Source organism: Zonotrichia albicollis, chromosome 10 (genome assembly GCF_047830755.1).
Source record: "Zonotrichia albicollis isolate bZonAlb1 chromosome 10, bZonAlb1.hap1, whole genome shotgun sequence".
In the NCBI taxonomy this organism is placed as follows: Eukaryota; Metazoa; Chordata; class Aves; order Passeriformes; family Passerellidae; genus Zonotrichia; species Zonotrichia albicollis.
The window spans coordinates 19659651-19686314 of NC_133828.1; the positions used below are offsets into that span (position 1 = coordinate 19659651).

At 45.8% G+C, this 26664-nt stretch overlaps 1 protein-coding gene across 5 annotated transcripts in view; it reads right to left on the reverse strand.

Annotated features, from left to right (window-relative positions):
• The window catches only part of SATB2 (SATB homeobox 2), a 132834-nt gene extending 107767 nt beyond the window's left edge, over positions 1-25067 (reverse strand). Inside the window, exons 1-3 of one of the 5 annotated variants that reach the window (XM_074548237.1) lie at positions 24989-25067; positions 22820-22898; positions 19082-19300 (exon numbers count right to left, since the gene is read on the reverse strand). In XM_074548237.1, the coding sequence (XP_074404338.1) occupies positions 19082-19250 (169 nt within the window). In that variant the 5' untranslated portion in view covers positions 19251-19300; positions 22820-22898; positions 24989-25067. The other 4 variants (XM_074548238.1, XM_074548239.1, XM_074548241.1 and 1 more) reach the window with 4 other exon arrangements.
• Between the last annotated feature and the right edge of the window lie 1597 nt (positions 25068-26664).

Sequence of the window (26664 nt, forward strand, 5' to 3'; positions counted from 1 at the left end):
TATGAAAGCCTGACCCACAAATGCCATTTCTGCTTCTCTCTACACAGTGAATGTATGGAGAAATCAGCAGAGGGTGGACCCCTTGAGGGACCCTGGGATAGCTGAGCATTTTCAGACCATGGTACATTCTCACTGTACAAGGAAAATACTTTTGAATTGATTTTGTTGAAAATTATAATCTTGTGTTGGCAGCTGATGGTCACTCAGACCCAGAGAGACCCACAGCTGCCTTTCCAATGCATCCATGAGGAGTGTGAGAACAACTCTTTAGGAAAAAGAATCAAGGATGAGGAGGAACCACAGAAGTGAAAAACTCAGGGGGTGGTCTGGATTGAATTTTGTTGTGTTTTATTGCAAATCTACTTTTGTGGTTACAGGATCAAGTTATCTATGGCATTAGATAAATTGTGAGGCATGAACTTGAAGGGATTCAACACTGCAGGCAGTATAGAAACGTGCCAATTTGCAGGAAACAGCCCCACAGTGCATTCCCAGAAGGAAGAGGGAGCAGACTGAAAACCTTCAGCACTGCACAGCCATTTCCACCACCTGCTACAGGCCAGTCTACCTCCAGTCACAGACATTTTTTTAACCGGTTACACATAACTTGTTAGTCCCTAGATAAGCTAGAAAATATTGGTGCAGAGAAAAATCTCAGCCTGAAGCAGTTTTCCAAATGTGCCATTTAAGGCTCATTGTCACCAGCAAGTTCACCTCTAAATCCTGTTCTTCAGAATGAAATATAATCATTTCCAGTAGACAATAATTACAAAAAAATCTGAGTGTATTTGTGAATTTTGGACACAAATCACTGTATTCCTGGACCAGACACTTCTTTAAGGGAAAAAGAAGAAAAAGCCACATTTCAGTTTTCCTTCACAAAGTCTATTAAATATTTTTGAGCTACGGTCACCAGCTTCAAAACCTAATATCAACAAACCAATAGCTATGTATCCCTTCAGAGGAGTCACTCTGCGCTGGAATAAATACATCATATTAGTATCTGCTAAGGAACTTAAATACTCCTTGTCTTGAATTTTGAGAAAGTAGATCTACTTTAAAATATATTTTAGATACACAATTCTCAGTTAGTGACTTATCTAGCACAGAGTGGCTCTCAATTTGACATCCTAACCGCAGAAGCTACACACTACAATATCCACTTGACGTGTTTCAGCTCTTTGTTTTAAAACAAATCTCAAAGTAACATGAAAGAAGGTTACAGCATCACATTGATACCGCTCCCTCTTCACTGCTTGATTCTGGGTTAAATTAATGCATTTTGCAAGTTCAAGCAGCCAAATTCTAACACATAGTGCTAAAAAAAAAATCTCAGTGAAAAAAAACCCTCTAGGTGCTTTCCTGAAGAGACAGCACATGGGTGATCACGTTCCTATGAAGTAAGTGACAAAATTTCTTTTCCTATCAAAGGTTAAAATTTGAATTCTATTTGTCCATACACCATTTAACTAGTTAAAACAAAAATAAGTCTCTTTAAGTGACAAACTTCCAGTCCTGTCGAACATACAGGCTGTCACAGCACTTTTGATGGGGCTATTAATGTCTTAGCAAAAGATTAAGATAATTGGCCAAATGCTGAGGCTGTAATATCAGTTGTGTAAATTACATTTTGGCAAGACAGAAAAGGTGGTGAAGCAAACTGATGAGAGGAATGTCACACTGTCTTTTATGCTCCTGATGGAAGCTTTCCTTGTCATACAACAGTCTCTCCTCTTCAGCACAGGAGTAGCACCTATTCTCTGCACTCATTCCTTACTGTCTGAGTACAAACAGGATCTCAAAGGCCAGAATGGATGCCATACATTATATCACTTTACGGACAGCACTAAGGACCCCACACAACTCCTGCCCATGATGACTTTCCTGCCCCTTCCTGCTGCCCATGCTTGCAGGAACCCTGCTAAAGAAACAGCTTTTGGAAAAACATCTCTGAACTCAGTGACCCAGAGTAACTGATGATAAAGTACTATTAGTACCTTAAAAACAGAGAGCAAAGGGCAGCTTACCACATCTGTCTGATGTGATCTGATACTGACCTATTCTCATGCCTCTCACTATAGCACCTGGAATCTTAATACTGATTTAAAAAATAAAATAAAAAGCAACAGTGATCAAACTTATTTCCAAGCCAATCTCATTCCAAGGAAGTTTCAACTGCTTTGCTCTCTATTTCGCATGAGAGTTAAACTGGTGAATCTCCAACGAACTCACTACTTCAAACTTCTCTGTTTCTTAATGTTATCTGAAAATATATTTATTTCAGTATTTTGGGATCAAAAGGAAAAACTTCTGCAGATGCCAACATGCTCTTTACATGCAGATATACATCATGGCTTGCTCCTACAGGCATATATTACACCTCCAGCTCTCTACAGGGCCCTTAGAGAGCAATACAAGTTAGTCACTACTCACTGTCATTCCAGCTGAAGAACTTGGAGCAGTACTCAGAGAGCTGGAGACCAAGCATCCATAACAGTCTCAAATGCATCGCTACTGCAGTGCAAGCCAGCCTTACTCATAAATGCTGGAGCTCCTGAGCTCTTTCCCTGAGGAAGGATCCGCCAGAACCGCTGTCACCCTCCCTCGCCCGTGCACACAGACACACAGTGAGCAGGCTGGGCCCGGCACTGGAGCGGCACAGCCGCTCCCCCAGCTCCAGACAGGCTGCAGGCAGCGATGCTGCACAGCCCGGGCTGCACGACACACCGCACTGCTTCTCACACGGGGAGAAAGCCAGCAGTTTTCCGAGGGCTAAAAAGGAAAGAGTTTGTTTCCTTCCAGGACAAACACAAAGCTAGTATGCACACAAAACATCACCAGCAATAGCAAATCGCACTACAGGCTTTTACTCCTGGATTTTGATTAACGTAACTGAATCATGAACAGCTCTTTCGTGCTTCCCACAGAGCTCTGACACCACAGAGATGGCATCAGCTTAAAATGTCAGGGGAGCATAAACCAAGATCTACAGAAAAGCTTTTATAAGGACACCCATACACAGCAAGAATTCCATCTAACCAATGAAAGAGAGCAGTGAAAAACTTCCCAACATTACCCAGAAGAGGAGAATGGTTAGCAGCAACCAGTACCTCTGTATAACATACATATTTAAAGCACATCAGAGATGAGATTTAAGCTCTGCTATTGCTTTCACGGAAAAGTTGCAATGTACAGAGGATCTGTACGCACACTTGCACTTTTCCCCAAGATTCTTCTAAAGACCAGAGAAATTAAGAAGAAAATAAATATGTATCAAAGAGAGCAAATGCACATTTTTCCTCCTTGCCCATTTTAATCTATAGTTTCGTTTCACTGGAGAGTAATAAAATCTTTAAAAATTAAGGAAAGAGAAATTGATATCTCAATAAAGAAGTGAAAATCCAAGACAGTCTGCTGCATATAGCATTCATTTTTACAAAAACGGACTTAGAGCCAGTTAAAAGTATTATCAACCTGCAATCATATAGCTTCCTGGAAAACATTTTCAGCTCTAAGACTTCCAAGTAAATGCTGCAGATTTCTAATGACAAACTAGAAGGAAGAGAAGAAAGCAAGTATTAAAAGCTACTGCACTGTTTCTTTTGTTTATTTACAAATCATACTTGGTCCAGCACACACTTTTTTAAGTAATAGATATGATACTAGTGGCACTTAATTCCTATGCATGGTCTGCTTGCACAGCAGCATCACAGGCAGAGCAGAAAGCTGAGAGCTCTTACAGCCACCCACCTCTCCAGCCATTAAATAGGGAGCAGGGCTTGTGCATCCTAATAAGTATAAAATGAAGATCAACTAGGAAGAAAAAGCACCAATAAAATTCATGTCTTTTTAGATTAAAATCTCCTTCCATCAGGACAAGTTTTGAGTCCCATCTAGGTGTTATTTAATTTTATCTAATTTGAACAATTTCCAAACATCAAGTTGATTAATTTCAACAGCATGGTGTTATGGAAAGATTTACTGTACAGGGGTTGTCTAGCAGGGAATTAATAAAAAAGCCAGTTCTTTGCCCTGAGTAACATGAGGTTTTAAGACTTCCCAGATTTCTAGTGGGAATACTTCACAGCACAAGCATGTTTTCTTCTGGGAGTAAAACCCACCAAAATTATTAAAAACGGAGATGAAATGGTGGTGTCAAACCCAAAGGAAATCATTCTACAGTGGAGAGATTTTTATCAAGTGAAGAAAGTGGAAAATAAAGTTTTTGTTGTTGCTGTTATGCTTTGGGTTTTTAGGCTTTGTTTGTTGGCTATTTTTTTGTTTTGTTTTAAACAGAACAGACACACATGCAGAGTAATCTTCCTCAAAGACAAAGCAAATTTCTATGGTTTGGAGTTCAGAAACCAGGACATCTACTTGAAAATTCATAAACTACTGAAAATTCTTCATTACTCTATGTAGAAAACATTTTGCCTAGCAGAGACTGCAACATGGGCCATTCTCTAAGCTGGCCTTTCCATCAGAGAAAAAAAAAAAAAAGCCAGGTAATAGCAAGAGCAGAATCCACAAATGCTTATTTCCAAACACACCTAAAAAACACTGAAGTACAAGTAACTTTGGTTGGACTTCTAAGATGAGACCCTTACTCTACAAGAGAAATTAAAAAGCCCAATTAGCAAAGCATGGATTGCCTTAAGAAAATTATCTAGACGGAGATTCTGTACAGTTAACAATAAAACATGCTTCCATAACTGGCAGTAACCACAGGAAGCAATCAAACTACAAACATTTCCTAAACCTAATCTGCTTCTGTTTTTTCTTTAGAGAGAGACCTCTATCCCGCAAAGGCAGTCATGGGGAAAGCAGTCCATTTATTTATTTCTCTCTGCACTGCAGTAGAGCTGACCTTACATACACAGATTTGGTATTTTAACTGTCTTTCCCTTTCTTCTAAACAAATTTGAAAAAGAAGCTAAACTGAGAAAAATGCTTTAAAAGGCAGAAGTGGGCATAGAAGAGGTTTGCCAGTTCTCCTTTTCACATCCTGCAGCTCTAATTGCAAAGGCAGAGGCCAATTCAGTTTGACCATTTTCATTATGCAGAAATACCTGAATTTCTGCAGCAAAGATGCCATCCTGCACCCTGAAGTGTAACACAAATCCGTAATTTCATTTTTCAAAAACTTAAACCCACTACTAATTTCATTAAAAAAAAAAAAGAAAAAGGGAAGCTTTAAAGCCTCAGTGTGCCACTTCTTCAAAAAGGTGTAAACTGCAAATCCTAAAGTGATCAGAAATTAAAAACTAGTTAATATATTAAAAATCAGGAGGTTTCTACTAAAGACTTTATTAGTTGAACAAACGTAAAATCAAAGAATCATTTTGGTTGGAAAAGACCTTTAAGATCACATGTAACAACAAAAGATAAATTCATAATTAGAAAAATTAACTGCACGCCAAAATGTGAGGTACTTTGTCCAGTTGGCTGGGGCTTTTTCAAGAGGAAAGATGCCAAACAGTATTTGGGGAAAAAAAGGTGGGTTTTTTTATCTCAACACCACTTCTGTTTAGATCACAGCATAGATCTGCAGCCGATGGTGATGTGAGATCTTCTCCAGAAAATCCTGCAGAGTCCAGCTGAGGGCTGCAGATGCAGGAGATACAAGGATAGGCTAAACAAACACAATCACGTCGTTTCCACAGGCCCACACATACACAACTGTTCATGCTCAAGAAGGATCTGGCTTGAAGCAGATCCCAGGTTCAGCCGATGGCAGTGCAAATCTGCGGTAAGGTGGAAGAGACAGAGCTCCCTCATTTCAGCAAGCTTCAGGCATGTCCATTAAGGCTCACTTTTAAGTTACACCATAAATTATGAATACAATTAAATCAGACAGAATATAAGTTGTTGGCATTTAACTTATTTACAGTAAATGCTTGGTGTGGGTAAATGGACTGTGTTTCAGCCTTTTACTTATCAAACACCAGCTTACAACAGTCTTATTATGAAGCTGAGAATTCTTCCACTGTAAATCTTTTTTAATAGGGACTGAAGGAATGACTCTGCAGTTGTTTGTCACTACCCACTCGGAACCACGTGCAGAAAGCTGTGTGCACGCACTGACAGGCGGCCAGGGGAAAATCGCTGTGTCAAATACAGGAGACTGTACCCAGACCTCTGCAATTGTACAATCCTGCGCAGCATCAAGCACCTCATTACAGCAAAAGGTTTTGTTTAAAACCAAGTACCCTACTTTCTGCTAATCCTCTGCTCTCCAGTGTGTTCTAGACAAAATGCAAGATATCTGATTTTGCATATAAGCAGTAATGTGATGCTGTTAAAACTCCTACTCTTCATGGCTTTATAAGCCCGCTGCAAATAATTTGTTCCAGGATGCAATTTAGTAAAGAAGAGCTCAGTCCACAGCTGATTTTAATACAGTGTTTGCCAAAGGAACAAAATTATGTTAAATAACATTATATTGTAGAATTTTTCTTCTTAGGAAGGCCAGAGGAAGTAAAACTAAGGACAATATCTTTCTACTCCTCCTCGGCTATTTTTTCTGGCTTTACATATTCAATAAATCTGTAGGCAGGAAATGCATTTCTACATTTTATATTTTAGCCAATGGCAAATGCAAACCACAAGGTATTATTTACATCTTTCTTCAGCTTCCAGTCCTTTCTGTGGCTTCAGTCTCCCAGCCATCGCAGCTATCCCAGATCTCAGGAAGTCTTATAAATAAGTCACTACCGTCTCTGCAGATGTCCTCTGCTTCTGACAGCTTAACTACCCAAAGAATCCTTCTCCTAGCTGAAATAACAGCCTTACTGTTATTTATTTAACACAAAATATTTCATGCCACTTTCCCACCACAGAAACATACTATGGAACTCTTAACTTGATTCAATAATGCTTGAAGTTCTTAAAAAATGGTAAAAAATAAAAGCCACATTTAGAGCACGTTCTGTGACAAACAAGAAATGAGAAATAGAAAAACACCAAGGGTTTACCTCTGGCACAGCCTCTCCTGTAGTATGTCTGGGACAGAAGTGCTGCTCGCAGGAGATGAGACCTTTTCTTAGTCACAGAGAATCAGCTGTTTTTGGTAACAAATCCCCTTTGCTAAACCAGCTGCACTGACTCAGCCCTAAGTTTGAATCTGTCACACCTGTTGAGTTCACTGAGTGGGAACAGGAGCAGCCCCACTGGGGCTTTGTGCCACCCTGTTAGCCCAGGGACAGCCACGCACGGGGCAGCCAGGAGGCAAGAGCAATTAAACAGGAGAATAAAGCACTCCCACCTCTCCAATTAAACAAGCAAAACTGAGAGCAACGATAACCCAGAGCTCAAAATACTGCTTTGAGGGAGCCTGAGTGAGAAGGCAGCACAAACAGCTGCCTAGGTTCCTCCAGCAGAAAGCTCAAACCCCCTGTGCGGCAGCACCCCCGGCATGCAGGAATCCTGGGGGGTACCAGCACCATGCTGCCCACCAGAATCACACACAAGCCCTCCAAGCCATGGAACAGAACCATAGAATCAGCTACGTTGGAAAAGAACACTTAAAATAATGAAGTCTGGCTATTCCAATTGAAAGGAAAAAGGTGAAGACACTACAGCTACGTGTTTCCTAAATAAAACAGCTCAGTTGTTTCAACTTGTTTCCCAGTTACAAAAGAAGAAAAAATACTCCACAGCCATACTTCATAATATTAATTAAATGGAAAATATACTCCTTTCACTGAAAATCAGTGGAATGAACACTTCTAAAATCAGATGACTTTTTGTTAAAAAATCATCTTAAGGCATAAATTTCCTGTTAGTTTTAGGTTTTGGTTTCTTTAACTTAAAAACAAGTATAGGGTTTGTGAGGGGCTTTTTGTTTGGGGAACTACTTTCTGTTTCTTTTCTCTCGAAAATGTAACAGAACTTGCCTAAGGGGTTAAGACTCTCTAAGCCAAATTCCACCCAAAATTATTTTTAATGACCAACATTTTTAAACCCTGAAAACTGGAACCACTAATAAGCCCTTAAATTCAGTGGTGCTAGCAGATGCCACCATATTATGTAATTTTTGAAGCAAAAAAACATCTTCTAGCAAAAGCATTTTAATGAAGGTTCTATTAACTAGTCTCCTGGTACTGGGATAAGTCCCCTGGAATGCAACAGAAAAGCCTTCATAGCTGGCTTGAGGTTTTATTTCTGGAGAAGTGCTGCAGACCACATTCGGGCCTATTTTGGGGTCTCCACTGGGACCCACCAGCAAGTTCTTTTCTCCATCATGTCCATTCCTCTGTGAATCACTCCCTGGCAAGAAAAAGAAGAAATCTTATCACCTCTTCACCATGTTACAAGATAAATGTCTGCCAACCTATATCTCTGCCTTCAAAACCACTTGCAGGCTCCAACATCGAGACAAACTGAATTATATGCAACCACTGTAACCACTGCCTCTTTCCTCGTATCTTATAGATAATGGCAGCACTAGAAAACCTAATTTCTAAGTGACAATGCCAACAGATATGGCAGAAGTGGCTATGGGCAAAAGTTACAAGTACACACGCAAGAAGACAGGCCACATTAAAATCACTCTGAATAAATGCTGTCAAACTCAATGGTAACTGAAGAAGCTCTTCATCCTGCTTCACTTTCAGCAAGGGTAAGGCTACTGCTACAGCAATATCATTACTAGATGATATTTTTCGGGTAGAAGGAGACCACAGAAATCTTCATCAAATCTTCAGCGCGAAAATAAGTGAAGGAGAGAATCACAAATGAGAAAATGTAGAAGCCATTCTGTCCTCCAGAAGGCAGCCAGCTTCCCCTTCTGCCTCCCTTTCCACTAGTCAATACAGAGTCTTCAGACAGTCTGCATCTACAGCCCATTATGGGTCAGCAGCTGCCCTCTGGGGTTTGCCCCTTACTTCCAACTCCAATCTTTCATACCCTGGGCAACTTCTGAGCAGCCTTCTCTTGTATTGTCTTACTGCAGAATTGTGGGAGAACCACTCTACAAACGTAAGATCACACATTTAACAGCTATCAGTTTGAATATTAGACCTTTAGGAATATTTACATTTATCTGCCAGCAGGTCACATTAATCTAATGGGTTTAATAACTACCAGATCTTGATCAAACAAGTTATGAGGTCAAGGAACAAGTCATATACATTCTCTTTCTCAGATGTGCACAGTACACTTCATCTGGTTAGGAATATTTTGGAGCAAGGATAGAAAAGACCTGCCTATAGGCTGACCTTCAGCGTGTGGATTCACTTGTGATGAGTCAGCAATGCTTTTGGGGCTCAACAATCTGAATTGCTACATTATTATGTACACAGAACTACACCAAAAAATTAGATACTTCTGCTAGTGCAAATGCATGTGCTCGCTGAGAGGTGTTAGCCAAAGAAAGCAGATTACATCTGTGCTCCAAAGGCCGAACTGGCTCCCACTTCACTTTCGGATGCCATTCCAAATGTTGATTTATAAAGCTGTATGATACAGGACTAGAGCCAAGGCTACTGTAGCAAGGTTCTCTCTTCCCATGTAGGGTACAGCAGAAAGGACACTTCTGCTTACAGCTCTAGGAGTCAGAGAAAATGGAGAGCCAGGATCCCTCAACCTCAGGCCTTCAACTACAGTCTGATCCCTTTGCAAGAGGCACGCAGATGCACGGCCCCTCGGCACAGGGCCCTTCTGCCTTTTGGGTTTTAATCTGAACCCTGAGATGCCAAGGTAGCTGAAGGGCCATAGGAGAGTCTGTCCCAAGCAGCAATGGCTTAAGAGACCAAGTACTCTTATTTGCATTCAGGTCCACACATTTGAGGAAGGCACAAAAAACCAAAACACTCTCCCTACATGAAGTAGCACAGCTTTTCATTTTGAAAGAGAAGGAAGTAGCTTTTATTACTTTCTACCTGTCCATGGCATTCTCAAAGCTCATGTAGCTGGCAGGTCAATATGACAATGTGATCATATTAATGTCATCACAAAGGCTCAATACATTCATTATTATGCCAGACCCAGATACTCAGATAATGCCTAACTTGAGCATTACTGTCAAGCAATACACCTACTTACTGCATACTTGCTCACAGGAGCTCATATGAAGTCTACTATCCAGATTTCTAGCTTGAGAAACAAACTACTTGAAAAAAAGAAAAAAGGAAAATAAAAAAAACCCCTCACACTTCTGTTACTCTGCATTTTCTCTACATCTAAAAATTGGTAGCATGTATGACAGGTCCACCTCATTTTTCTTAATGATGTTTTTATTATTCTTTCACTCAATTAAAACAGAAATGGATATTGCATCTTCTGACTGTATAATTGTTATTGTAATCTGTTTTCGATCACTGCTTGGGAAATGGGTCCAAAACAACATAAACTATCCACAGCCTCAGAATACAAGTCATTTTCTTTTACTACGATACTTAAAGAAACATCTATCATGTTGCTCCGCTAACATGTTTGTATTATGGCAAAGAAGTTATTTGTAAGTTGGGAAAAGACATTATGAAAATCACCTTTTACTCCAAAGTATTGTATAACTCATAATTTATAACTACATTTCTTAATAACCATTCAAAATAATAAGGCTGGAAATTGTGCACATCTAATTTTAATATATAAATAATGGAAATGCACATAAACCAAAATATGCTCAAAATATGAATTTATATTACTCTCCAAAAAATAGGCTGGTAGTTTTGAAAATAACATGCTTCATTTCCAATATAAGCCTGTCAGTTAAATTTATGGCAAAACATTCTCCGTGAGTTTAGATTACCAAGATGGTAAATACTTCTTTGTGAGTTTCCTCACTTATCTGAAGCTTCCGTCCAAATGCTGACAAAAGTCAGCAACTTCTCAACAGTGAAGTGTTGGTGATACCCAAGTAAAGACAGACTAATGCAGCCCCTTCTCAACATTACAAATAGAATGGAACAGCTGAGAGAGGGACAAAGTAACCTTGTGGCTGTATGCAGCCATACAAATCATGCTTTTGATATAACAAACTCCCCTCCCGACATTTCGACATTTCGTGCCAGGTTTAGTACCTTTGAAAAGATCTGCTGTCAATAGTGCGTCTTTTCATCTCAGTGTTTGTCTCTGGGGAAAACATGAGGGAGCATGTTTAAGTGGAAGGCATTCCTACTGCATTCTGAAAATGCAGAGGGTATATGGTTATAAGATGCTGCAGCTTCATATAAAATAGTGTCTGACAGGTATTAAGATTTTTCTGACCTTCTTTCCCTTGCTGACATAGCTACTAACAAGGTACAGTTGTGCTTAAATTGTTTAATATTGCATGTCCATCTGATACAAGGACAGCAGTTAGAGCACAATGACTAAACATTTCTAGCCAGATAATTAGCCAGATAATTTTCTGTTTAGAAAACAAGTCATATGCTTAGACTCTTATCTAGCGCTACCTGTCCTTTTTCTTCAAGTTCTTTCTGTTCCCTTCATACAATTTCTACAAATAATGACAATCTTCTTTTTCCAAACATCACTGCATGAAACACCAATGATCATTCAGCATTCAACAAGAAATTGAAAATATATCTTGAGTTCAGACACAGTATTCCTGCCCTAGCAATCCAGTTTACCAGAACATCGATGCAGGGCTCGCACACCATTTTTTAAACAATCTGTAAGTTATTTGAGTAGTTTTATTCTAAGTAGAAGTGCCTCCAGGAAGGAGGTTTCACGTAAGTCCTCAGACACTAGCAACGTCAACATTCACACCTTTAAAAATCAGAGTAAGAATTGCACTTAAAAAAGCCAAAGCAAAACGCTGCACTAACCAACCAATAAAACGAACAAACAAAACCTTTTGAACATCTTTTGTAAGAGTTTTTTAATATCATTAGCTCTAAACTGAAAATAGACAAATGTCAAAATCTTGTATATTTGTAAATCTTCAGGGGACACTCACAGAGCTATCAAATATTTTTAAAAATTTTTAAAAAACCAAACAACTAAAAATACTGTTTCATGTTTTTTCTACAGTTCCCTGAAATAGAAGAAATAACACTGGAAATATAAAATATTTTTTCCTTTACCAATATTCAGATCAATGCAAATGAAGACTGGGACAAAATATACTCAACAGATGCAGTACGTACTTTCATACAAAGCGCAGGGACTCTGGATGAAAAAAAAATCCCTAACTATATAGAATAGTGACAATATGAACAACATGCCTTGCTGGCTGAGAACATATCACACATTAAAAGCAGTCAACACTTGGGAAGGGCCATGAGAACCTCAACTAGGTGGGCTAACAAGTGCCCCCAAATGAAATGGCAGAGAGTATTTTGTGTCTTTAATAGCACTAATCAATGTAAACTCATTTGTCTGCAGCCCCGCAGCAGAGACGCTGCTGATGAGCATTCTGCAACAAGTACAAAGCTTCTTGGAGGGCAATTTTTCTTAGTATCGCTAGAGGCTAGAAAACATTTCTCAAAAGCCATCAAATACTCAGCTGCCTTTTGTCTGCTGTGACTATTTCTTACATCTGCATTAGTGACACATGCCACCGTGGGGACTGATGCAGCTGACCCCGGACATTTGGTACAGTAGGAACCAATTACCACAAGATTTTTTCAGAGCTAGAAAGGCTCTGGCTCCTTGTTCAACACAGCAGGCTCGTTTCAAAGCCACTGCGAGCTTCAAACGGAGAGCACGCTCCTCTGGTAGTTACAGACTATGAATCAGGCACAGGTTATCTCCAACAAATCCCCGTCCTATCAATTCAAAGGGACTTGGTAATACTTTATACCTTGAAAAACTGAGCCTTTAATCTGAAAAACACAGCAGTAGTTACTAATTTAACTAAATTATGAGGGGCAGTAATTAAAGGCCTAACTTAGCTATGCCTTGCAATTTGGGATTCAAAAGAAAATCTTCCCAAGTTTTACAGATTTTCAGCTATTTTGAAAAGTTTAAAAATAAGATTTAAAAGCAGGTTGAAGACTGCTCAAGCACAAAAATAAGAATTTTCCTAAACAGGTCACACAGATGTTTGGTGAATATAAATACATGACTGCAATAAAACTCTTCATTTTACAGCACCATAGTTGTCATATTGTATTACCATGTTCTGTGTCAATGCAAGTGACAAAAATCTTACCGGTTCAAGTATTTTACTTAAGCTCCAGACCACCATTGTGGCCCTTTTCCTCCCCATTCCACACAGACAGCTCTAAAGAAAACATCAATAATAGAAAGTAACTGCAAAAATAAATATTCAGGCTAGCCTCTCCATGAAGAAAACTAAACTCAAATACTTTTAAAGGAATCCTAAAGTAAGTGATACCATCTGAAAGTCTGTGCTACAAACTAGAGCGTTTCGGTATGACATAGCTGTCTATTGAAATGATGACTTGATTACACTTACATTATGCCAGGTTTTTTCTATTTTTAAATCAAGATAAAATATCCAGCATCGGAAGAGTATTTAAATAGAATAAAAGGATTCCACAAAACTAGGTATTTGAGAAAGGAATCTGCAAGCTTTACCTCTAAGTGTTTCTTCATAATACTAAAAGGTTAATACTGTTGGCCTTCCTTTGATGTCCAAACTCTTCATCTAAATTCTAAGTGGCAGATAATTCACTATTTAATTTCTTGAAAATATGTTACCTCATTGGCGTCTTTTTAGTTTTTAATATGATTTTGCCATCTTCTTTAGGCACATAAAACAGTTCTAGGGATTCACTGAAACCTCCTGTTAAAGTTTGCCAAAGAATTGCCCTATAAATAATTGAGAGCAAATATATCATGTTCTATCCCAGTGAGATCAAGAAAAAGCAGGACCCAACTTAAAAAGGGAGGAGTAAACAAAGAATTAATATGGATAATTTCAATTATGTTGGTTGCTTTTTCTTTGCTTTGGTTTATGATAAGAATAACAGCATGCATTTAACTAACATGGCCATGGGTGTGGAAAAGAAGCACGGAGATGACTTGAAACACTTAGGAACTGTTGCAGGGGAAAGAAAAAAAATCTTACTACCACTAATCTTAAATCTTGAATTCAAAATTGTTGGTGTCTTTCTGCAGATGCAAGTTAAGGATTCCAAAATTACCCCAAACATCAAATTATGTCTAGGTCATTGAATGGGTGGATACCCTATATTCTGTTTAATGTGTATGTTCAATTGCACACGCACTTCAACCAACTGTGTCTTTATTTTAATAACAGACCAAGTACTGAAAACACATAAAGAAAGACTATTTTTCTACTTTGGCAAAAATACAGCTGATACACTGCATGACCCTTCAGGAATTACTGCTCTGTTTGTTCTATTTACATGATATAGCCTGACTGAAAAAGGGAGAGAGGGATGAAGATCAGCAAAAAATACCAGAAAATCATTTTTAACAATCCGTCACAAAAAAAAAAAATCACTGTCTTGCTTTTCTTACTGTTCCTATTACAGGTTTCTTCCTCATTATATATCAGAAACATGTAAAATGCAAGATTTTACATTTCTTCCAAATCCCTACTGAATCATATAAAATTAAAAGCAACATTTTCCCACTATGCAGCCACAGATAAAACATAAAATATAAACGTAAAACATAAAACATACATCTATGCTGGTTCCTGAAACTAACAAGGGTTTGCGGCTTTCACGCTTCTGTATTTCAGCACACTTAATTCTTTCCAACAGCCACATATTTCTTTCAGGCAGCAGGAAGGTATTCTTCATCTAGGATCTGGGCAGGAAAAACTTAAACCTTTCACTTTGCTCAGTTCCTAAGGACAAGTGAAACACACTTCCTTACTGCGCTCAGGACGCCATGTTAGCTAACCATTTAGAACACAGGAGCAAATTTGATCAGGCTGTATTCTTCCGTCTGCACTGAAGTGAATTTTTGCTCCAATCAAGTGTCTTAAAATCCTTGTAAAGATATACAAGGTAGTACAAACTCTACCATATTTTTACAGAAATATGTAGAATGGACTTTGACAAACAGCTCTTTAACCATCAGCCTGTGTTTCTGTCACCCCAGAGATATATTAAAACTGATTTCTAACTACACTTAAGCAGATACAACCACGATACACTGAACTTCAGGGGGCTCACAGCAACCAGCAGCAGCGCTCCGAAGAGTCACTGCATCCACATTTCTGTTAATCTGACTTCATACAAGCTCCCTAACTACAGCTACTGATTAACATCCTGATCATATACTTTGGTTTGAATTGCCCAAAAGCTTTTCCCTCCATTAATATTTTGTAAATTGAATCACAGTTTTTAACAGTTAAATTAATATGAACATATTATCAGACTGCATCAAACTAATCTAAACAAAAAATGTTTTGCCATCATTTCCTGTTTCAAATTTGAACATGCTCCCTTGGCTATCATTTGGTTCTATGCCTCTTTGTCAGCAAAATCAAACTTCAGAACAGCTCACTCTGCATACTGGCATTTTAAACTGCTTTCAGAAGCTTTTGACGCTTATTTTCTGCACTCTTCAAATCAACACGCACATATATATATGTACATCCACTCTTACACAAACAGGTTCACGAACTGCAATCAACAATTCTGTAAATATAAGTTTCCTAGTCATTAATCATCCCTCTTTTTTTTAATCCTTATGGAGTGAATTACTAACTGAGAGGAGACGCCAATTCTAGTAAGTGAATGTTACCCAACAGGGATATAAAGCTGTCAACACCACAGTGCTCTTGCTTGCTCTAAACTCTCTCCCAGGCTTCATATGTTTTTTAAAGCGATATTAGTCTTTTTTTCCAAGGAACCTTACTCTCCTTAAAATCTGAGCACTTGTGTTTTATTACATACAGGTTTTAAAACAGACTGGTCAGACAACTGTTGAAATATTTCAGAAGCACTGGGTTAGTCAGGCAAACCAAAACTGGACTCTAATACATTGGACTGACGCTAACAACACTGTAAACAGTACCAAAACTTTTAAATCCCCTATTAAACACAACCTTTAAGACCTCGTTTATCTTTTTAGTGACCTTCACTAGATTATTATAGCTGCTGTAATGGCCCTCTGAATTAAGGACATTCATGTTGGGAATAAAAAACTAGAAAAATCATAACACAAAATTTCTCATGAGAACAATTGATTTTCTGTCTGCATTACATAAGCTTATTTTAAAACACTTTTTTACTCATAAAACTAGTGAGAAAGCTAGAAACACCTATAGCATTATATTTCTCTATTTCTCAGGGAAGTCACTAGAAAAATAATTGCAGCAAACAGTACGATTATAAAACTGGTTACCAAAGGTCATCACACTCATCATAGCTGCAGATAGTTTGAGAGCTTATTGCTCTGTTCTCATGATTAACTTCAGAAACAGATATTACTACAACAAAAAGCCACTTGACAAATAGGAAGAAATTTCAGCATTTACATATCTAAGGTCCAAAATGAGATGAAAAAAAGAATTGCTAGCATTTGGCGTTGCTTTCAAAATCTTTAGATACACATTATGGAATTTAAAATTAAAAAAAAACAAACTGAAATGGTCTCTAGTTTTCGGTAAAGCATTTCCATTTTCGTCCTAAATACAATTCACGTTCAGTAAGCATTATCACTTGTTAGAGCCTAAGAAATAAGAATAAACAGAAGCACTGGCAACTGAAGCCCTGGATGTCACTTCACTATGACTTTCAATAGTTTCCTTTTTGTCAGACTCTAGGCATAATAGTAGGAGAGTATCTATCAGTATTTACTTCAAATAATTTTTATACTAACTTGCCAGTAAATTTAAAGTAAGCCCATGCACAAATGTCTACAGATGCATTTCACAACTCCAGTGAAAAAAATACTAAGACCACAGGATTCACTGCAAAGACACAGACTTCCAAAAATACCTGAAACAGGTGTGATCTGCATTCAGGAAAAGATCACTTGATTGTAACAGGCTCTTAAAGTTCAAACTTGAAAAAGAGCAGAAGGAAAATATCTGGAAATTAGCTATGTTGATTTATTGTAAGAGCATTGCCAGGAGAAAAAAAAAATCAATTTTAAACAGCACCATTATCTTATTAAAAAAATCTGCCTTAACTAATTTAGTATTGAATATTATAGAACTTAGGTAAGTATTCAGAAAGGAATAATTTTTTTCTTGCTTTCAGTATCAATAAGGAGTAATGAATAACCTTTATTATGAACAGCCTAAACTCAAATAGACTGAGACTGTTTAAAGAACGTCAGCTAAGGAACAAGAAAAAAAAATTACTCCTGCATTTCTTATTCTCCCGCACTTATACACTCCAGTCTACAACACCTTTATAAATGAGCTGAAGAGTAATGAATGAAAACTCAGGCTCTTAAAAGTTTGCTTTCAGAAATGAAAGTATTTTTCTTAAGTGGAAGAGATCTTCCACAGCTTAACAGGCCACAGATTCAGGCTGAACCACCAATATAACTATAAAAGCTGCTGAATTTCTCTTGGATAATACAGCTGCAACTAGAAAGCAAACATATTCCAAAACATTTAAAAGAGTTTTCTTAAAGTATATTTCTATAAATGCCCCAAGGAAAAATATTTCAGCTCTAATTCTAACATTCCTTTAAAAATCAAGCAGCTTTATTGACCAAGTCTTGAAAAAGGCATGTAAAACTACATACACTACTTTTTATATGATTAACTAGTTCCTTTTTACAATTATTCAACAAATTATTTCTTCATCAATTTCTAAGTGGAATAGTATTACAAGTCTTTCACTGCAAAGCTGCTGCTTCTTTTTCCATACATTGGAAGAAGACAGAGAACAGGTTAAAAACTAGATATAAAGAAACTTAAAAACTAGTGAGCTCTCTTACCCTTCATTAGGTATATAAATGAATCCTACGCTTTTAAAACAAAATCTGCAGCTCCTTAGCAAACTTCAGCAATTAGGATGCCTATTGAGCCAAAGAGGTCTAAAACAAGCATCTAATGGTAAAATCGCTAAATAAACCTCACGTAATAGAGAGTCATGTGACGACCATTTCAATGTATCTCTCGAAATGCCAGCTACACAAACTCCTTGTGTATAAACAACTACAATTATGTGTCACCGCTCTGCTCATTTTAAAACACAGAGGATTTTTTAACGTAGTTATTGGTGGCCTTTCCTGCAGAATTCTGCTCACAACACCTGGTTAATTTCAAGATTTTTAAATATACTTTTCCTAACACGAGGCTGCACTGTCTTAAACACGACAGCATCAGAGTTAAGAGGAAAAAAGAAGGCATTTAAAAGAAGTGACTGGAAATTTTACCTGCTTGGAACAAAAGGAGGGGAAAAAGCAACTACGCACTTAACATGCTCTTAACATAAAACTGACCAGCAACTTGATAGCAAAGTAGGAAAGATTAAGTATTCTAGAGAAACGCAGGAAAACAGCAAAACTAATGCTCAATATATTTGCTGAAAGAGCTAAACCTTACACATGCCCTATTCTCTTTTACAACAACTTCTACAAAATCCTACTTACCGAAAGAAAAATAAAACCCAAAAATCCAACCATAAACGCCACCGTTTTTTCCACCCTGGTGACTCTTTTCTTAAAGCTGTGACGGTGGGTGTTAACGCACCTAACTGGTGTCACCTACATCCGCGAAGGCAGCCCCACCGCCCGCACCCGAGCCGGAGGCGCTGCCCTCCGCTGCAGGCGCTGCCCAGGCCCGCCGCCCGGCCGCTGCCGTGCCCTGCGGGAGGGCCGGGGGATGCCCGTGGGCTGCCCCTGCGCAATCCGCACCAAGAAAGCGCCGAGCGCAGGACACGCTTTCACCCCGTTACCCTCCGGCAGGCTCAGCTCTCGCCTTTTGAGAGCCGCCCGGCCAGAGCCCGGCCCGGGGTGGCCTCTTGCGGCAGGCGGCCTTCTAACGCCGGAGGGCTGCGCGCCGCACTCCCGGTCCAAGTCTTCCCGTGGATCCCCATCACCGCAGCGGTGCCGAGCAGCCAGATGCTTGCCCAGGAAAGCGGGCAGCAGCCCTCCAACTGCCACTCGGACCTGCCGGCCCCTCCGCGCACGGTGCCGACCCGCCCGCCACACGCTTCCCCCGGGCCCGCCGCCCTGCGTGCCCCGGGCGGCGGAGCCGCCGCGAGCGCGGCCGCACGGTTACCTCCCACGGGCTTGGTGACGGCGCCGTTGGGCCTCCCGCGGGTGCCCATGGGGCTGCCGTTCTGCTCCAGCCTGGCCACCTTCCCGGGGGGGGGCCCTTTGACATCGGGGCTGCCGCTGCCTCTGTCGGGGCTGTCCCGCAGGCAGGGGCTCTCGCTCCTCCGCTCCATGCTCGGGGACGCTGCTCCCGCTGGCAGGTCGCAGTAGAAGGAGCACGGACCTAGGGCGAGAGAAACAAGGGGCGCTTCAGTGGCAGCTGGCCAGTACTGGGCCCCGCTCACCCGGCCGGGCCCCCGATGCCCGTCTCGAGAGCGGTTCAGTTCCGTGAAACCAGGCGAGTAGCGGCCGGGTGCGATGCCGCCCCGCTCCCGCCGCCGGAGCCGGCCCCGCTGGAAGCGAGCGGTTCGCCTCACCCGCCCGGCGCCAACCTGCCGCGGGCGGGGGCAGGCAGTGCTGCGCCCCGGTTCCCATCGCGCTCGGCAGGCAAGTAGCCCAGCCGCCTGCCGCAGCCAGGTGCTGCGCCCCGGGTCCGGCCACAGTCCCGGCCCACCCCCGGGGGCCGTGGGGAAAAGGCTGCCAGTCCAGACGGCCCCGCTGGCACGGCCCCCCCGCGGCGGCCAGCTGTGCAGCCACGGAGTAGCCGGTTGCTGGCGAGGAAGCCTCTAGCGAGCGGCTCCCGCGAACTGCCGCTGTACTTACTGCTTATAGCCTGTCTGTAAGTTGGCTGAGTTGGGCTCTGTCCATGGATCAGAAGTAGAGAATCCAGGGTGGAAAGTTTTCCTGTTTCCTTCTCCCACGCCGCGTTCTTCGCTTCTACTCCTTCCCCCCACCCCCAGCCCCCTCCTCGCCCTCCTCCGGGGGTGCTGAGGCGGCGGGGCCGGGGCGGCAAGGATAGAGCCCCGTCCCGGAGGGTCCCGGGTGGCGAGCGGAGCAGAGGGGTCGGGACGAGGGGGCGGGGAGGCGTGGGGCCGTCGGCTGCGGCGCAGAAGAGAAGGGAGAGGGAGCCGACTTCTCACACCTTCAGCGGAGAAAATCAATACCGGGGGAAACAGGGGGAGGAGAAGAGGAGGGAGCGCCGCTCTCCCGGGCTCCGCGGCGGCGGCGAGTGCCTGGCGGCGCGGAGAAGTGGCGGCGGCGGCCCCCCGTGTGTCACTTTCAATTGCTCCCTCCTCTGCCAACGACAGCAGCGGCAGGAGGGACTCGCCACAGAGAGCAGAGAAACGGTTATTAGTTGCGTTGAGTCATCGAGGCAAAGTGAGTCCTTTTTGGGGTTGTCCTTGCTTTCGGGTTTGGTGTATGTGCACGCCTGTGTGTGTGTGTCTGCCTGTCTGTCTGCGCGGCGTTCCCGTCCCAGGGCTGTGCATCCCAAACATCGCCACCCCTCCTCGCCTTGACACCCCTCCCCCTCCCCGCCCCCCCGCAAAAATCAAGTCTCGCTGCTACCTCGCAATCGGGCACAGACGGGCACGCAGCAGCCCACCTCCTCCCGGCCCGGCCCGCCCCGCAGAGCCCCGGCCCCGCTGCGCGCACGGGTGGGAGGCAGAAACCCACCTGGCAGGAAATTAAACACCAATAAATAAATAATACATCTCACACGCGAAAAAGGAGCGCAGTGCCGCGAGAAGGAAGGGCGTAGGGCAGGCTGGGTGGGGAAGGGGAAGCGTGGCAGGACGACGCGGCGGTGACAGGAGAGACCCAGGGCAGAAAGGCGCAAGGGCAGGGGCAGTCGGGCTGGGGGAGGGCTGAGAGGGAAGGAGAGGAGGAGGAGCTGGGAGAAGGGGAAGGGCGGGGGGGCGGATGGTGGGGAAGTGGGAGTTGGGGACACCGGACCGATCGAGGAGGAGCAAAGCTGCCACCGGCATTCAGTCCAGACGCCCGAGTTGGTCCGAAGCAGCCCGTGCGGCCTCGCCGCGTCCTGCCACCCGCGCCCCACCCCCGTCCCCCTGGGAACCGACCGACGGCGGGGATCCTCCCGCAACCTCTCTCCGCCGGGGCGAGGCGACAGTAACTTTTCGCGGTGCGGTGGGGGCTGCCGCCCCGAGGGCCGGTCGCGCTTCCTCCAGGCCTCCAAGAGCCAGCGACCGGCCCCAGGTAGGGCCTCGCCGTCGCCCTGTTCTCCGCGCCCGGCTCCAGGCAGTTACCGGGATGGTCCTGAATAATTGATAGCGGGGGCCGGGAGAAGGTGACAAGCGGGCAGGAAAGCGCTGCTGCCGCCGCTGCTAAATTATTTAATAGCGGAGCTCCGGGTAGGGTATGACAGCGCTACCTAAGTGCAGCCAGTGGTGCGGGCAAAGCTCCGGCCGGGAAGTCGCAGCGCGGCGGGATCGAGCCCCTCACCAGTCCCGGGGCAGCGAGCGGTCACCCGGCAGGCAGGCAGTCCCCTCTCTCTCTAATGCAAGGTGCAGCGCGCCGCTCCCTGGGGCCGGCGGCGGCGTGGCCGCGTCTCCCGGCGGGGCCATGCCCCTCGGGCGCCCCGAGGACCCGCAGCGCCCCCTGCCCGGCCCGGGGGGCGCGGGGGAATGAGCCGGCGGCCCCGCGCCGCCGAGCCCTCGCCGCCCGCCCGGCGGCGGAACGAGACCCACGTTAAGGTGGACCGAGGGAATCCCTTCTGGCGGGGGAGGCGGGCGGCGGACGGGCGGCGAGGAATGAGCCGCAGGCGGCGGGCACCCAAAGTGCCCCGACACCCCCCCTCCGTCGCCTCCCCCGCCGCCCGTCCGCGGCTGGCTCCGTGCGCGGCGCCGCCCTCCCCGCCGTGCTCCCTTAAGAGTTCTGTCTTTTACGGTGGCGCCGGAGGGTCAAAAAAAAGGGGGGTTAGTGGGGAGCGGAGCCCCCCGTCCCGGGCACGGCGACACTGGGAGCCTGCGGGAGCATCACGGCCACCGGGCAGCCCTGGTGACAGATCTTCGCTCTCCCCGTAAACACCCGGGAACAGTAGGGCGGACAGCGGTGGTTGCCTCGAGCCCGCATGCAGCCGTCCCTGTGCTGCCTCGGGGTTTGCAGGAGGGTCAGGTCCCCACAGGAGATCGGCTGCCGCCGGTCCCGCTGCTCCCCTCTTTCCCTCCGAGTGGCAGTGACGGCCCACCCGAGCGCTCGGGTGTCCCGGTGAGCTCCGGGCCGCCCCTGTGAAAATAGTACCGGGAGACGCAGAGGATCCCCGGGCAGGGTAAGAGAAATCATCCCTTCGTTCCACATCCGACCTCCGGGCCGGCCCCAAAAAGCAGTGCCAAGTGCGGCTGTCCCCGCCTCGGCCGAGGCACTCGTGTCTCTCCCCGCCTCGGCAGGGGCAGCGGGACCCGCCGCCGAAGTCTGGACGCGGTGCCAGCCTTGCCCCGGGACAGCAAGCCGTGAACGCGGGTGGGAGCCGCGTCCCATCGCCGGCTGAAGTCGGGGGGAGCCAGAGAAGATACGGGGAGCCGCGGAAGGCCGAGGGCGGGGGGCCGGGATACGGCCAGGGCCAGGCTCCGGGAGCGGTCGGGGAAACGAGCCGCGGTGCCGGGAACGCGCAGGCTGCGGAGGAGAGAGCGCGGCGGCTGCCGCCAGGCAGGTCTGCTTTCCCTCTCAGAAACGAGCCTCAAAGTTTGGAGAACTCTGTTTTCTTTTTAAATAACCCGATCTAACTTTTCTCCCTTCCCCCTCTCCCTATTTGATAAAGCTCAGCAGTAATGGAAGTTAAAGTTCTTACATGGAACTTAACGTTTTCCACCAGCTATTGAATAATTGAATAATGTTTTGTTCTTACCTTTGATGTTGAACTACGAATGCCCGAGGATCAATGGCCAGAAAGTTAGAAGAATTGGTGATTTAGGACTTCAGTACTTCTGGAAAAAAAAATGCCAATGGTTTAGCCAGGATCTTCCCTGTCTGATTCGTTACTATTATTATATCTGATGATGTGGATGGATGGAGAGACTCAATCCAAGCCCATTAATGAGGTATTTTATAAACACCACCGTCTGAAGATCTTCATTTACATTTTGTCAGTGATCCTTTCCTTAACAGCGGAGACGTGTGGCGACAGCGCGATTACAGGACTTTTACTAAAGCTCCTATAAGAGTACAACTGGCTTGTTAATCGATTAATATTTTATTAAGTGTAAATATTTTATAAAGTTTTTAGGAAAACTATTGATTCTAAATTATTAAACTAGTCAGAAGGGCATTTGAATAATGCATACAATTAAATACATTTAAATATATATGTAGCGATTGCTTTATTTGCAATGAATCCCCTGCACCTTTCTCTTGCTTTCGTTTTTTTGTCCACCGGCAGCTGGTTTCTCATTTCCGCGTTCACTGGAATATCAGGATTACCGAATATGTGTTTAGTCCGTATGTATAAACTGAATGTTTACATAAAATATTCTAAGAAAATAACTTTGAAATCGGGAGGCGTAATAATTTGAAAATTTTGACGTGAAAGCAAAAGGGCTTGTTAGTGAAACCGGGGGAAACGTAACCGAATTTGTATAAATGTTGTTTGGTAACTTCTGTTTTGTAAACATCCACTTAATTTATACGGATTTTATGAAGTATGATGGTTATTTTTCTTTTACATATTTTTTCCCAATAAAAGACTTTTCTCTCTGTTCGCATTACAAACGCTTTTCTTCCCCCATTGCATGATTTTCACATGTCCTTATTTCCACTGGAAAGAAAAGGTGATTATTTCCCATTGCTTTCCTCTCCCGTCTTCAATGTCGCAATTAAAAAAACAACTATTTGAAAAAAATGAATAATATTAATAACATATTTTTCTTTTTCTAACACGAACTCCGGTACGAGAATTTTCTGCTCTCTCACTCTGATGGGAGCAGGAGTGGATGAGCTCCGAGTGCCCAGCGCTCCTTGTTACTGAAGTTTGCGGACCCCTTCAGTCGTTGATTACCAAAAAATTTTGAACAAAAACACCTCCTTGGAAAGGTTTGGTTTTCATTAACTACCGCTTTTAAAGCCAAAACGCATGGAAGCGATCGCGGCTCAGTGCCCACACAGGCTTCAGAGGCGGGCGGCTGGAGCCGGGGCTGCCGCCACCTCCGGGGCCTCCGCTGCCCGTGATGCCGCCCCCCGGGCCGGGGCGGCTCTTGCCCCACGCAGCCGGGCCGAGAGCCGGCCCCTGTGGCTCTCCCCCTGGCAGGATCCGCCGGGCGCTCTCCTCCTCCCTGCTGCTTTCTCACCCTTCCACCCGGTATTTTCCCGGCGCCCGCGGGACGACAGCCTCCTCGCGAGGCTCGGCCGGGGCTGAGCGCTGTGGCCCGGGCCCAGGCGAGGTCCCCGGCGCCGCGCGCTGGGGTCCCGGGGGACACCGGCCCACCGCCCGCGGGCACTGCTTCGAAGCGCAGAGGTCCCGGGCTGCCACGGGGGCCCAGGGGCCGGCGGGGTGGGAGAGGGATGGCCCCCAGCACCAGCGAAGCAGCTCTGAGTCCCTTCGGGGTGGCGGCTGTAGTCCCCACTGCCAGGACGCAGGGTCAGGAGGAGAGGGGAAAGCGGATCCCACAGGTGAGGGTTCCGGTCTCTCCGCTTGGCCCAGGCTCCATCACAGCGAGACCCGAGACCCCGGCAGCTCCTGCGGGCCGCGGCCGGGACCACCCGCCCGACCCGTCCCCGTGCCTTCGCCTTTGCACAGCGCCATCGCGCGGGCACTGGCGCCGGCGCAGCCCGAGGCGGCCGCAGCTCCCGCCCGCCCGCGGCCCTGGCGGTGCGGGGACGGCGCAGCACCTGCCGCGGGCCGAGCGGGCCCCTCCCGCGGCCCTCCGCTGCGCCCTCGGCCCTTGCAGCGCCGCTCCGCCCTGACACCTTGCCCGCCGCGCCACATGCCGTCGAGGCTCCAACACCTCTCCTGTCCCGCGGCCCGGCCCGGGCAGAGCGGCGGCCCAGGCAAATCGGCGATGGGCAGCGCGTCAGGACCGACCTCCTGCCCAGCCGCGCCTTCTTCGCGCTCCCCTCGCGGCCTGGGAAAAGCACTGGGCAGCCGAGGAGCCGCCGCTGCGGGGTGGTCCCGCCCTCGAACGCTCGCTGTCGCGGACGAGCCATCTAACCCTGCCGCCGTAGGAGGGGTTCTCGTCCCTCCGCACAACCGCGATCCCTCTTTCGGCGGCGGGTTCACGAGGGAAAGCCGAAATGAAACGAAAATGTCCTTGAGTGGCGGGAGGAGCCCGACTCTTCCCGCATCACTTCGAGGGGAAAGCTCTGGCTCCAGCCGACAGTGCCGGCGGGAGCACGGCGCCGGCCATCGTGCTTTCCCTGACACAATCCTCCGCTTTCCCCCTGCAACCCAAGCCTAAAACGGCGGCTGTCCAGAGGGGGAGCGCGGCGGCCGCCGGGCCGGCTGGCAAGTCCCCCTGCTCCGCGGCATAACGCCTCGGCCCTCGGGAGCCGGCTCTGCATCCCCTGAGCACCGCCGGCTGCCTCCAGCCCCTTCGGGATCCACGCGGCTCGTTCGTGCTGTGCCAATGGAATAACTAAAATAATTTTTAAAAAACCAAACCCAAAGCGTCTTCACGGCGTCCGAGCTCCGACCAAAGGGTTTCGGGATAGCAGTATCTCTGCAGACCTACCCGCGCTTCCATCCTTCCCCCCAACGGTTTTATTAATGAGCCTTTTGCTGTTAACGCTGGTTTATATGGAGAAAGAGCTGCGGACAACAGAGAAGCAATCTCTGCAGCCAGACATACACAGGGAAGGGAACGACTCGGCCGGAGCCGAGCAGCACGTAACACGCCATTACACCGTATTTCGGTGCCCAGGAGGCAGGCAGCTCCGGCCGAGGCGGGCGCGGGGAGCGGGGCTCACCGGCAGGCCGGGCCGGCTGGACGCCTGCTGCGGGGTTGAGCTGGCCGCTGCCGGAGTCGTGCTAGGCTCTCTCCTGCCCTCCGGCTCCCCACTGCGATCTGCAGCTTCCCGTGTTCCTCATCCGTCTCCAGATCTTGGCTTTCCCCCTGGCCCTGGGCTTGCGTTTTCCCACAATCAACGCTGCAATGCTAACCGCAAGGGATTTCCTCCGTGAGATATCAAGCTCATCGACCTCACCTTAACAGACTTCGAAATTCCTCAGTATTGCATGGCTTCTTTAAAATACTTCTGTTTAGATTTGTAAATTGTCAGGAGCAGAGAGCACAGAACGAAGCTTTTGTGCCCTGTGGGTCTTTTCCTTCAAATTAGCAGCTTATGGCTGGAAATGAAGGAAGAGTTTTCCCACCTTCGTTGCGACTAAAGAAAGTTCCCTAGATCCGAGAGAGAAGTAACTAACAAGCCCCTCCACCCGAGCACCAACTGCGGCTGCTCCTTAGCCACAGCCGAAGGCCACTCCGGTGCCGTTTGCCCCGGGCCGGGCGGTGTCCCCCGCTTCACCCCGAGGTGGCCGCTCCGAGCGGCGCCGGGACGGGAAACGAGCGTTCCGTCTGCCGCGCACTGCCCGAGCCGCGGCGTGAACGAATGCGGGAAGGGGCTGCAGCACAGAGCCGCCACCCTCGGCGCGGGAGCCAGCCCAGCGCCTGCCTTTACACCCCTCATGTGCCTACGGGGCGCAGGGCTCCGGGGAAGCCCGCTCTTCCCTTCCCACCGCGCTCTCGCCCGGCGTGAGAACGA